The sequence below is a fragment of the Notothenia rossii genome (assembly GCF_949606895.1).
Source record: "Notothenia rossii genome assembly, chromosome: 4".
Classification (NCBI taxonomy): domain Eukaryota; kingdom Metazoa; phylum Chordata; class Actinopteri; order Perciformes; family Nototheniidae; genus Notothenia; species Notothenia rossii.
In genome coordinates this window covers 15,692,211-15,704,630 of record NC_136902.1, presented here as the reverse complement: position 1 = coordinate 15,704,630, position 12,420 = coordinate 15,692,211, and the positions used below count along the sequence as shown (strand labels likewise).

Genomic DNA, 12,420 nt, shown 5'->3' with positions numbered 1-12,420 from the left:
ACCGAGGACTAACAATGGCATAAGTCATGACCTGTCATGTAATCTATTTTGGTCAAAGGACATTCATATTTAGCATTTAGAGGGTTTTTAAAGTGGAGTCTTACTTGAAAACGGCTTTTAGAGCTATTTGAACCAGAGCTGGTTGTCTCATCTCTTCTGTCCAAAACCCTGTTAGTCGCTGAAAGACAAGGAGACATGTTTTGAATGGTCACAATACTATTATGCAGTAATCATTTGAAATGGACATTATATAAATAAGGTTACCTACCTCCCACTGCAGAGTCACTTATTGCACCCACACTATCTGTCCGCTCAGGAATCTGAGGCTATGAGGGGAGAAGAGTGTGTGTGTAGGAGGTTACAATCATTTGAATAGAGGCAAGCGGTACATGGGCTAGATCAGTGTTGTGAGGGGAGCCATTGTTCCCTCCTGACCTCAGTTTTGTTTGAATGAGTCAGACTGATTTGTTTTTGGTAGCACACAAAGACACACACAGAAAATGATGCCGTCAGAGAATAACATCAAGATCAATGATGGTGCTGACAGCAGTCATTTCGTGACCTAACCTACCTCTTAATCCTTAGATGCATAAGTGGGCCTTTTTTGACCCGGTGAGGTGGTTTTCTTGAAGTATCTTTGTAAATGTTTATCATTTCATATTCCAGCTATTCCTCAAAAAACATGTTTTGGATATCATGCCATTCAAATTTGTAATGTAAAGAAATTGTAGTTTTTGTATTACTACCCCAAGCTTCCATAAGTGGGTCAAACATGACCCGCATGCATTTTCTATGGGATCCTATGGGAACCTTTGATTCTATCACCTGTTGCTGTCAGGAATACATTCACTGTAGACCACACAGACTACATCACAAGTGACACCTCTCAGGAAGATTATTTTACACAGCAAGATCTGATACCTGTCAGTATAATAATAATACATAATTTTTGTATAGGGCTTTTCAAGGACTCAAAATCACTTTAAAATATAAGGGAAGGTTAGGGTGGGGGGTATAGGATTATCAAACTTGATCAACCGGCATGGATTGATGGGGGGTGGGCTATGTAGACAAGAGGAGAAGAGATGAGTTTTGAAAAGGGACTGGAATACTGTGAGGGTCTCAGAATAGGGGAGATCTCTGCATCAATATGTTCAAAATGTTTTTTTTTCAAAATGTAAAAAAAAGTCTAAAATTATAAATAAAATATTTCTAGTGTTAACCAACATATAATACTAAATATTATATTAGTGATTTATTTTTTAACCAAAATGACAAAAATTGCATAAAAACACATTATTCTAATACCGGTCCTTTTTAACCCACTTATGGAAGAGTGTAGGCTCCAGTCACTCTAAGGGTTAACACGGTGTTAGTCTTAATCAAATCAATTATCACAAACACAAACAAACACAGTATTTTTACCAGCTGATCCCCTTTCTTCTTTGTAAGTGCCCCCTCAGTGCTCTGGCTGTCTGACACTACAGGTGTGCTGACTCCGTCTGTGCAGGGGGCTTGGGGGTCCAACGCTATGCCGGTGGGCTGGGATGGAGCATGCTCCTGGTACAACAGGTTTCTCAGCTTCTCATCCAAAGTCTTGATGGTGCGGTCTGTGAACTCCACCCTGCGCGGTCCGTCGCTGTCCGACTCGCCCGGCCCCCCGCTCGCCGGCTGCTGGAGGCCGGACACCTGGCAGTTCTGATGTGCTGGACTCTGCGGCTGGGAGGTGATTGTCCCCGGCTGCATGGGCGTGGCGTAGGGTTGCTGCAGCACCACAGACTGATGGGAGGCCAGCTGAGGGGCTGGGTCTCCAGTAGGACTGTTTTTCTGATTGTGCAGGTTAGTTTGATTAGATGTCAAACCACTAGCTGCTCCTATATCGATAGCATTCACGTTCAGAGAGACAGGCGGCACAATAGAGCAGCATGGAATGTCCGATACCAGAGAGACAGCGGAGATGCAAGGCTCCTCCACAGGGAAGGATGTGTTGTGATGGGCGAGGGCATGTTTGGTTACACAGGGCTGAGGCGGCTGGATCCGGGTTTTGTCAATGTTTTGGTCTTGAGGTTGCACTGAGGTCTGAGGCGCGGGGGGCAAGGAGGAGGAGGATGACAGGCTTTGGGAGGATAAAGATGTGACTTGAGGAGCCGCTGAAGTTGTGCTGCTGTTGCGCCTGACTGATGACATGGCAGAGTTTTCAGATTCTGGAGAAATGAAAAAGATCAGTGTTGATTTGGAGTAGAACATATTGGAGTTAAACAGCCAAGGCTGTGAAGAAGAGAGGCTTGCTCTTATGTGTTACATCACAGCCTGTCTTCCCCCATCACGCTCTGTCAGCTGGAGTATAAATCCTGCCCTTCCTTTCTGCCTAGAACAACTGCAGAAGTACTCTTATATAACTGACCCCAAGGAGCCGACTTTAAAGCATGCACAGCATCTTCCCTATCAACAGCAGAGAGTAAGACTCAAACCTGAAAGAGTATATTCTTTGGAGGGAAAGCAGCAGCTCATATTGCTCATTGTAAAGAACTTAGAGTATCGCAAGTGGGGATTCTTAAGCCAGAAAAGGGAGCATTCCTGATAGTCTGTATTTCGGAGCATGCAGCTTACCCTGGGCTGTAGAGGTGTTGGATGTAGTCTTCTCTTTGTCTATAATAGGCGTCTCCGCCACAGGGCAGATGATAAACCAGCGCTTGCCGGTGTGGAGGACTGTCAAGGACACAGAGAAAGAAAAAACTCAAAATTACAAATGTTATAAAAGCAATGAGAACAGAAATGAGATTATTGATACTTTGAAAGCTAGATAAAAAGAGAGAATACATACTTTAAAATGCATTCAATAAATCATCACAGGCCTCTTAATAAATCGGATGTCCAGGGAAGATTAGACAGTTTAAATAGATGTTATCGACCATTTGTAGATTGGCAGAGATACAATCTTACTTCCAATCTTTGGGAAGACTTTTGACAGATGGATTTGAAACATTTTAAAACCACTAAATGTCTTATTTTAGATTGATAAACTTGAGGCCTTAAGACATTTAAACCGAGCCGCGCTGGATTTGAAAAGTGTGAGTGGATTTTCTTTGAGTGAATAAATAAGTTCCAGGTGGCTAAAGTTCTTACCATTTTGCTGGTACACCAGCTGTGGTGTGCTTGGTGCAGAAGCCTTCAATCCCTAAAGAAAAGAAAGCATTACTACATTGATCTGATGCAGGTGAGGGCTGAGCCTCAAGAGCTAATTCAGTTAGATCAAAATGTCACATCAGCAGAGGTGATCTTTTTGGCAGCTCTGGTTGTCAGCGTTGCATGCAAAGTCATCCTGAGAGTGCTGTCAGGATGATGTATCAAAGGCACAGGCTCGGCGACAGATTGTGCCATCGCAACTATTAACTGCCAACAGATCCTCTCTCACCTCTGCTCCCACAGAGCCTTCACTCTGTTTGGGACTGCCTCCGTGGTCACAGTTCCTCTCGCCCTCGGTGTCCTCACTCAGCATGTCCTCAGCCTTGTCCACAATGTCCTTCAGCTGCTCAATGAACATCTCTTTTTCTAAAGGCAGGATGAAATCATTCTCCACCTGAGAGGCAACATGGAGAAGAGGGCCAAAGAATATTACAGAATTTAGTTTAAAAAGCAATGCTTGAAATAAAACTGTGCCAGGAACAGCAGATGTCTAAGAATTCTTCAGGAGGAAAAAAACGCATTTAGGAGGGGGGACCTCGTCAACATTCTACAGAGTAAAAAAACGGATTGAAATTCCAGATATGCTCTCAATAAAAAGGCCCCAAGAAAATCCACGGAGTACTTTTGCAGTATTTCTGTTTCTTAGGGTTTCATATCATAGAAGTTAAACTTGCTGCTAAGTTTAACAAGTAGGCGTTTACCCAGAACAACTATAATATACGGTACATATACAGTTGGTGAAGAAGTTATATGACATAAATATTAATGTATCTATCAATATGAGTTCTAAGCCATTAAAAACTATTTAAGTAAACTTGCAGCATACTACAGAAACCGTTGCATCAGTTTAGGTGTCAGTTTCCGTCTCTTACATACCATGTACGTGGCAATCTCTTCCGGTGCATCTCCATCCAGGTCAAACTTGAAAGTAACCATTTTGTGGTTATGAGTTTCCAACTGACACTCGACCATCTTATCGCCAGTGTTGCACACCTTTAACAAGATCACACACAATCAATACATTATCCACTTGCACATCATTTGTTTCAATTATCTTAAAAAGTGTATTCTTGTTCTGGTTACCCACATTGAGCATGCTGAGCTTTGGCCTGTTAATCTTCTCTTGCCGAGAGCGAGTGCGGGTGGACCTGCGATGGTGTTTGCGGACTTTCCCTTCGCCTTTACCTCCGTATGTCCCCTCGTAGCCGTCGCTCATCTCCTTCCCTGATGTGGCATCGGAGTTGACACTGGTTTCGGTGAGGAAAGGCAATCTGTGTTAGTAATGCCTTATTCGTGAAAACACTCTTCATGGGCCATTGGTTTTGAGACTATAGTTTCTGACATGCTCAACGCTGCTCAGATTTAGATAAAGATGGTGGATTGACAAAAGGAGAAATACTCAAAATGGTGAGAAATGAAAAGAAACTAGCCAAGTGTGTCACACAATCTTCAGGCCACGATAGACAGAAATCTTGAGCTACAAATGATTCGTTACCTCCGATACAGAAATAGTGAAAAGGTTTAGTTCTGCTCTGGAAGGCCTGTAGGATTTGGTAAAGTCTGATATATCCACCATTGGTGACACTAAACTGTACATGAGCTTAAAGAGGACAGAATAGCTATCTGACATGAAGGAACAATTTACATTTCTAAAACTATAATAATGCTGGTCACAGTGTGTTTATCAGAGGAAGTAAGCATTAAGGGCGATCAAAGTGGTCGGTAAAACTAATAGCTAGATAGTTAGTAGTAAATCTATTATTTGGGAGGAATAGCGGAACGCCCGCAATGTTTGCTAAAGGCAAACAGCATCTCCACCTTACCTTTTTATAGAGTTTAATTCTTTTATTTTCACTTCTTGTTAAAGATGAAAGTGAAATGTGTCCAACCAATGAAACTACTGCAACATTGTCAACAAGAAAAGCCTATCATTTCTCAAGTCTGAAGTAAGAGAGGACCGCCAACTGGTTAAGACCGCTTGCTTTATGTCAACATGCATTACATTACATTTTATCCAAAGCGACTAAAGTACATTCAGTACTGTGGAGAATCCCCACAGGAGCACTTTGGGGTGAAGTGTCTTGGCCAGGGACACAACGACATGCTGACTGCAGTGGGATTCGAACTTGCTATCACCTGATTCGAAGTCCAGCACACTATCCACTGAGCCACAGCCGCTTATTATGCAGAATGCTGCAACATGTCAGAGCTGTTTCTTTTCATCCAAAAAGCATTACTTCTAATTCTTAGAATCAGTGAGTGTAATCTGCAAAGAGTGCTGGGGGGAGATATGCTGGTACCTGTCATAGCTTTGTCCTCCAGTGTGTTTCTCTGTGGCTTGATCCTATAGACAATAAATGAAGAGTCAAGCAAAGAGAAGGATTCAAACAAGAGTAGCATATCAGGTCATTTATTTTAGATATCAATTATGACGGTGGCTTGAGAGAAAGTATAATTATTCTTCGTACGTCTGCACTGGTATATTTGCAAAGCAAGGCGGAGAGAGGAAGATATAAGATATAACCATTTTCAAATGAGGAACTGAGTCATATGTCCATACCTCCATGTTGGTCTCTGCTGGACCCTGACCTGCAGCTCCGGTGAGAGAACCGAGTTGTTTCTGCTGAGTCAGAGAGGAGCTGGCAGACCCAGATGACACCCTCTGAGGGTCGGAGGGCTGCAGCACAGGAATCTGGCTCTGAACCTGACTCTGGGCCTGCGGGGCCAGCTGGCAGGGGTTGTTGTTGTCCAGCTGGGGGGCAGTGGAGACTGTGCCTGGGTCTGAACCATTGTGCAAAGGTGAGGAGAAGCCTACAGGCTGGGGGGGCTGGGCAGAGGGGACATGCTCAGGATGGCTGATCTGGGCCTGCTGGGGAACCTGCTTAACAAGACAAATCAAATAACAGATTTGTATTATTTATATTCATGGAAGAATCATTTAGAGATATTCAAAAATGAGTCTGATTTGCCATTTCTTGATACAAAATTATTCTTAAGGGTTTTCACTTCCATACATTTTACAAGTCATTTTTGTATTAATCTGACTTTCACATATAAACGTCCATTCTCCCTCGGCCACACAACAACAGCACAGTGACCCTAACAGTTCTTTTGAGGATACAAACAAAGATCTGACAGATTATCACAATCACAGGTTCCGGTTCACACCCTCTTGGTAAACATCTGCACTCCACTGCAGCAGTCATTATTACCTGTATCAGAGGCTGAGCGCTGCCATTTGTGGGAGGGTGTGTGTTCTGGCACGGGGCAGTGTGTGTGTGTATGGGGTGGGCGGTTGGTGCCGACATAAATGCAGGTTGTGAATGGGGAGCTTCAGATCTAACGCTCTGCAGCAGAACAGTGGCTGGCTGGTGCTGTGGGGATGTGGCTCCCACCTTACAGAGCATGAGAGAGGGGGACGGTATGAGGGACATGGGGATGGGTGAAACTAATACATTTTCAATTTGCAAAGGAGAGAGGGGGGAGACAGAGGGGGGAACAGTCTGTCCAGGAGAAAGGAAGATGGGATTAAGTGAGGAAGAGGTTGAAGGGTGAGGGGCAGTGAAAGAGTGAGGGTGGGAGGATTCACAGGGAGGCACAGCTGTCATCACCTGGATTGTGGGATAGTGTGAAGGAAACTGAAGACAATAAAAAAGGAAACAGAGGAAACTCAAATAAATCGAGAGAACAAAGATCAAATATAAAAGTGTGACGCATCACAACCTGGACCAAGTTTATGTTGTTATTGGTCCGTATAATCCAATAGAGAAGAACGGAACAATACCTGGGATGGATGTGTAGGTGGCAAAAAGTTAGAAATCTGCAAAGGTTGGAGTTGTTGGTGGACAGTAGCCTGAGCTATTGACTGTTGATGAGGCAGAGCCTGGGCTGGCACACTTGAAGCTGATTGGCTGAGATTCTGCCCGTCTTGTCCAAGCTTTGAGATGCTATGACCAGCAGAGATGTTCTAAAGAAGAGGGAAAAGCAGGAGGGAGAAAAAGAAAGGGGGGGGGGGGGGGGGTCAATAACGGAAGAGATTCCGGTTTCATCTTTCTGTTTGGAAAACTGCATTTCCTCCTATTGACCCAGATCAGAATAGCTTACATTTCCCCTCCTGTCCCTAAGCCAGGAATCATTCTGAATCTGCTGCATATATTGGAGCCCTGTTTACCACAGAGCAAGCCTGGGAGGGCAGGCGGAGGCAGGGGCTAAAATCACTGCTATTGTTTTCATTACTGTTTCCATCGTCTCCCTGTTGGCTGCCGTCTGAGGAAGCTCCCGTTGAGCTGCTCTTTTTTTTTTTTCATTCAATCGCTGTCCATCAACACAGCTGCTTCCAATTCAGCCGCACCAAATCAAAACCGGGCCCCGCAATATAGGTCTGTTAAAGTAATAACAGCGATGCCATAGATAATAATGTTCATAATAATATTTGTACTGTCCCTCTCATACTGAATCCCACTGTGGCAGACACACAAACAAAAACAAAGGCGTTCTACCTGGTTCAGGAAAGCAGCGTTGCAAAGATAGGGTTGAAACTGATGAAAAATGAAAACAGTGCGAGGTCAGAGGAGGGACAACTAAAATAACATTCAAAACTGGGGCACCAGTATGACACCGTGCTACATTATACTGCACAGTGATTATTAACTACAGTCACCTGTTGTCCTCCGTATGTCAGTGGAGCAGCTGGAGACGAAGCAGCGTGGTACTGGCTCTGACCTGCAGCAGTCTCCTGCAGCGCACCGAGGGCAGGGTGTGTGTAGCTGTGACATGCAGCATCAGGTAGACCGGCAGCAGGGTAACTCTGCTGCGTGGCTGCCACCTGCATAACTGGCGATGCTGTCTGACGAAGTAGATGAGCTGGGGTCTGAACCTGGGATACATCGTGGCTCCATTGCTGACCTGCTGTCTGCATGGCTTCCTGACTGTGCTTCTGTAGAGTTGAGGTGTGTACTTGGTGATGACAAGGAGACATGTTCGGCTGCTGTGTCATTTGTTGGTGTATGGTATGCTGAGTTTCTTGGCAATGCTGGACTTGAGGCTGAATATAGGCCTGCCCAGCATGTTGAGTCAGTTGAATATGGGACTGAGTGTTCAGTTGGTGCTCTTGCTGAGTGGGTATCTGTTGGCTGTAAAGTGCTGGTGTGGAGGAGCTTGGACCAGGATGCTGACTTGGCAGATTGACTATGTGTTGCAGTGCGCTGGGAGCTAGTGTAGGATGATTCTGGGCCGTGGCTGCCATATTTGGGGCTACAGATGTAAGAGAGTAGCTTTGTGCTGGCTGCTGGGCTGGCAGGGTTGGTGCTGCAGCAGCAGTCTGTTGCTGAACTGGATTAGGATATCCTGACACAGAGAGAGCCTGTTGTTGAGGTTGGGCTACACAGTTCTGACAAGTCTGTTGGACTTTCAAAGGGAAAGTCAAAGCCGCTGTCGCCTGCTGCTGCTGCTGCTGTTGGTGGTGGTGTCCTGGTGCTTGGTAGCTTTGTGCAACATGTTGTGGCACAGCTGATGCTGAAATGTTTGCTGCCACTTGAGTCTGTTGAACACTTTGAGGTGTGTAGTTAGCAGCACTGGCTGTATGCTGCAGGTTGACTGAACATTGAGCAGCTTGAGCCGGGGCTGCAGCAGTGTGTTGGCCAACATATGGAGGAGCAGGGTAACTGTGTCCAGGCTGGAGGTACTGCTGTGGTGCGTGCACTGCTGTGCTGGATGATGGCACGCCCTGTACAGATGGTTGATTCTGATGACCTGCTGAACTGGTCTGAGGACAAAAAAGGAGAGAAATTCAAATTAGACCCTCTTTGGGGTGTATTTTACGGGAAAAGGTAAAAATCCCACAAAAGCGTATAAGTTGCCTAACACATTACAGGAAGCAAGTAGAATGAGAGGATGAAGGACACAAATAAGTGAATGAAGCATCCGTTTCAACAATGAGCAGGCGGTGACAGGTGTGCGCTATAATAAGGATACAAGAGAGAAAATGTAGGAAACACCGAGGGGAGTGAGGTCAGACCCTTTCTCCTTCGATCAGAGCCCATCTACCCAAAGCAAGCTGAGGAGCAAGACAGCTGCAGCATTGTGCCAGTATAGCAGGAAGGAACATTTTGTTTAAATGTGGGTCAGCTCTGGAAGGGATTGGTTAAGGTAAATCAGCAGGGAAACATTGTATATTAGAGATAGGGCTATTGTCCTTTGACAGAAGCAAGCCTTTGATTTTCAGAGGACAGACAGCTCTTTAGGCCTTTACAGGCAGCGAGACTCAGACAGCACATGAGACCAGCTCCATGCAGAGTAAGGCTGTACCTCATACAGGATTGGAGAAGCTTTGATCAGTTAAGCAGGGGTTGGCCCAATATGGGGCACCAAAGCGACTTGCTAATGTGACCTACCACTCCTAAAGCCCTGGTATCAGTGTCCTGGAGGGGTTCTCTGTCCCCAACCAGAGTGCCACTAAGGAGATGGCGCTTCAGGCTGCAGTCTCCGTCACTGCTGGCCATCCTGTGGGCAGCTGAGGGGTGCAGCATGGTGGCTTGGGTGTGTGTGGTGTGACACGGGGCTGCTTTGCGGCTTATTATGTTGAACAGTGACTGCTGCAGTAGTGAGAAATCAGAGGAATCACCAAAACCTTTCAGCCGCCCATGACTAAGGGTTTGTCTAAAGTCACATGGACAGTGGTGGTGTGGCATGGCAACAGAAGGGCGGTGGTAGCTCCCCTCTCTTGACCTTAGGAGAAGCAAAGAGAGGCAGACCTGGCACACCTGGCCTCTTTGCATTGCCAGCTGGTGATTATGATGAGAGGTCAGACTCAGAAGACTACTGAGGTCCGAGTGTCTGCGTCCCCCCCGCACAGGCTGTGTTGAGTTCTCACTGGTGGACACTGGTAGTGGTAAGATGCTGGTGTCACTAAAGCGACGGCACTCATTGTGTGAAGGGACAGATAGTACGGGCAGAGCACTCAGGGAGGGGAACCCATCCTTAGCCTCTGAGTGAAGATCAGGGGGGCTGAGCTCCAACCGGACCTCTGGTACTGTGGGGGTGGGGCTTACAGATCTCTGCGACTGAATGAGGGCATGCAGTTGGGCAATCTGGTTTGCCCTTTGACTGTCAAGAACAGGAGCACTTCCTCTCCGGGTTGTAGCTCCCAAACGAGTCCTGAGATCTGGGCTCAGTGTGGCCCCCCATACTTCCCCCCCTTCACAGGAGTGTGGATGATCTGTTAGAGGAGGGCTGCCGCTCTGGCACTGGTCAAAGAGCAACCCAAAAGCAAAACACATGTTACTCAAAATAGACGGATGAAACCCCCTAAAAAAAGAACTACATGATGTGATGAGGTCAAACAAACGTGAGGGCAACTACACATGAATGTATGGGAAAGACATAGGAGTGTCATTTTGTTAGTGTGTGTTATTGAAGATTGATCTGTAAATGTCCAGAACAGTGTATGCATGTTTAATTGGGCCTGTGCTCAGGCGCACATGAGCGATGGCCACTTTTAAGGAATGTGTGTGTTTAATAATAAATCTAAATGTACAAGGTCCACCTGCGTGTGTATGCTTTTGATACATACCTGCTGCGTTGCCATAGTAATAGGCTCCAGCAAGGACTGGTAGAGGACACTCTGCTGGCTGCTGTGGGAGTCTGAGTAGACGGTGGAGCCCATGCCACTATCCAGTGTGCTGTCTGCTGCAGGGACAGACAAATCATGCTCTCGTAAAGAAGTCAAGGTTAGGCTCATGTATTTCTTATTGGAGGAGAACACACTCTCTTACATGTCACTGAGGTTGCACTGGCTGGTAGGTTACGCAGCCTGTTGTGCTGGTCTGCCTCTGGCTCTTCTGGCTCCAGCAAAGGCTGCCCTACATGTGCTACCCCAGCGGAGATGCCCTGAGACGGAGTCATCTGAACCCGCTGACCCGCGTCAGCTAGGTCCGCCGCGGCCGCAGCAGACACGGTTCTCTCTCTTCTCCATTTAATCAGTGCCACACGGTCCCTGATCGACTTTCCCACAGTCTTAGCATCACTCTCATGGAAGAAGCCAGACTCCACCTGACAAAGAAAAAGGGAAGAGCATGACTTCCAGGATATTTTTAGCACGGAGCATGTGAGAGAAGAGAGGGCCCATTGTGTAAGAGAGAGAGAGAGAGAGAGAGAGAGAGAGAGAGAGAGAGAGAGAGAGAGAGAGAGAGAGAGAGAGAGAGAGAGTACAAGAAAGGAAGTATTTCAAGGGGATCAGAGTAGTGAGGAAGTATTCCCTTTGTCAGGATTATTATATCTGCATATGACAAAGGCAGAATGCATTGAACAGAAAACATGCTTAAAGAAACGTTTTGTCTTAATATTTCAAAGAAAAAAAGCTCTGCTTTATGCTCTGCAAAATAAATCCAATGCTATTTAAAAAAACATTCATCTTACTTGCAGCAACTTAAAGTTGCATGTAATGGAAAACACATACTTGTTACTAGACATCACATGCACTAGTAACACAAAAAAAGGGAGAACTACGCCCATCAACAGAGACGAAACACATCTATCCTGTCGCTGCAGAGTGATTCATTAGAGTGCATGAGGAGTGACCTGACATTGGAGCAAGCTGCCCCTACAATCTCATTGTGCTGCTGGCCCACGTGTCTGCTCGCGTGCCCAAGGCAAATGTTACACAGAGGCCTTACATTTGAATCCAAGCTTTTCAGCCTGGACAAGGCCAAAAGAGCACATATAGATAAAGGGAGAGAGAGAAAAAAATTAATAGGAGATGGGGCAGAAGAGAAAGAAAGAGATACTACATTTTTTTGGTAAATATTTTAGAGCCTGATTATAATGCAGATGACACGCCTCACAGGCATTCACTTAAGATTTCATAAAGTCTACTTGGAACATCTGGTAATACATTGCAGATGCTGCTCAGTCCCCAAGCCTCAGTCCTAACACACATCTGTTTCAAAGCAAGTTGGTTTGAGGTCATTTTCAATAGTTCCCCTGAAAGGACATTCTGAACAAAAGGATCCTCCTTTTAAAAAGTCTTTAAAAGGTCTTGGTTTCCCTACTGTTTCTGGTCATGTGTAACCATTTCCTTTTATTTCCTTCTATTTTTTAAGACCGTTAAAGAACAAAGCCTGGCAGTGAATATGTTTATATTTTCCATCTGAACTTCAGCTGTGTTAACTCAACTCTTTAAACTCTCCTAATCCCATCCCCAATAAATAATTTCATGGTGCTGCAGAATGTTAGATG

The 12,420-nt window shown here is 45.5% G+C and overlaps 2 protein-coding genes across 12 annotated transcripts in view; both read right to left on the bottom strand.

Moving 5' to 3' along the window:
- Window positions 1-12,420, bottom strand: part of LOC307037756 (serine/threonine-protein kinase WNK2) — a 42,805-nt gene that overhangs the window by 10,840 nt on the left and 19,545 nt on the right. For 5 of the 11 annotated variants that reach the window (XM_079678825.1, XM_079678823.1, XM_079678828.1 and 2 more), the window contains exons 8-23: window positions 10,959-11,235; window positions 10,757-10,872; window positions 7,847-8,950; window positions 7,686-7,724; window positions 6,971-7,153; window positions 6,399-6,824; window positions 5,747-6,067; window positions 5,487-5,530; window positions 4,274-4,433; window positions 4,063-4,179; window positions 3,416-3,580; window positions 3,127-3,178; window positions 2,611-2,709; window positions 1,426-2,204; window positions 269-326; window positions 105-178 (exon numbers count right to left, since the gene is read on the bottom strand). In XM_079678825.1, coding sequence (XP_079534951.1) covers window positions 105-178; window positions 269-326; window positions 1,426-2,204; window positions 2,611-2,709; window positions 3,127-3,178; window positions 3,416-3,580; window positions 4,063-4,179; window positions 4,274-4,433; window positions 5,487-5,530; window positions 5,747-6,067; window positions 6,399-6,824; window positions 6,971-7,153; window positions 7,686-7,724; window positions 7,847-8,950; window positions 10,757-10,872; window positions 10,959-11,235 — 4,014 coding nt within the window. The remainder of the gene's footprint in view (window positions 1-104; window positions 179-268; window positions 327-1,425; window positions 2,205-2,610; window positions 2,710-3,126; window positions 3,179-3,415; window positions 3,581-4,062; window positions 4,180-4,273; window positions 4,434-5,486; window positions 5,531-5,746; window positions 6,068-6,398; window positions 6,825-6,970; window positions 7,154-7,685; window positions 7,725-7,846; window positions 8,951-10,756; window positions 10,873-10,958; window positions 11,236-12,420) is intronic. The other 6 variants (XM_079678831.1, XM_079678826.1, XM_079678827.1 and 3 more) reach the window with 6 other exon arrangements.
- Window positions 8,966-10,737, bottom strand: LOC307037792 (uncharacterized protein). Its single transcript, XM_079678899.1, has one exon. It carries the CDS (start codon window positions 10,461-10,463, stop codon window positions 9,519-9,521), a length of 945 nt encoding a protein of 314 aa, XP_079535025.1. The 5' UTR covers window positions 10,464-10,737; the 3' UTR covers window positions 8,966-9,518.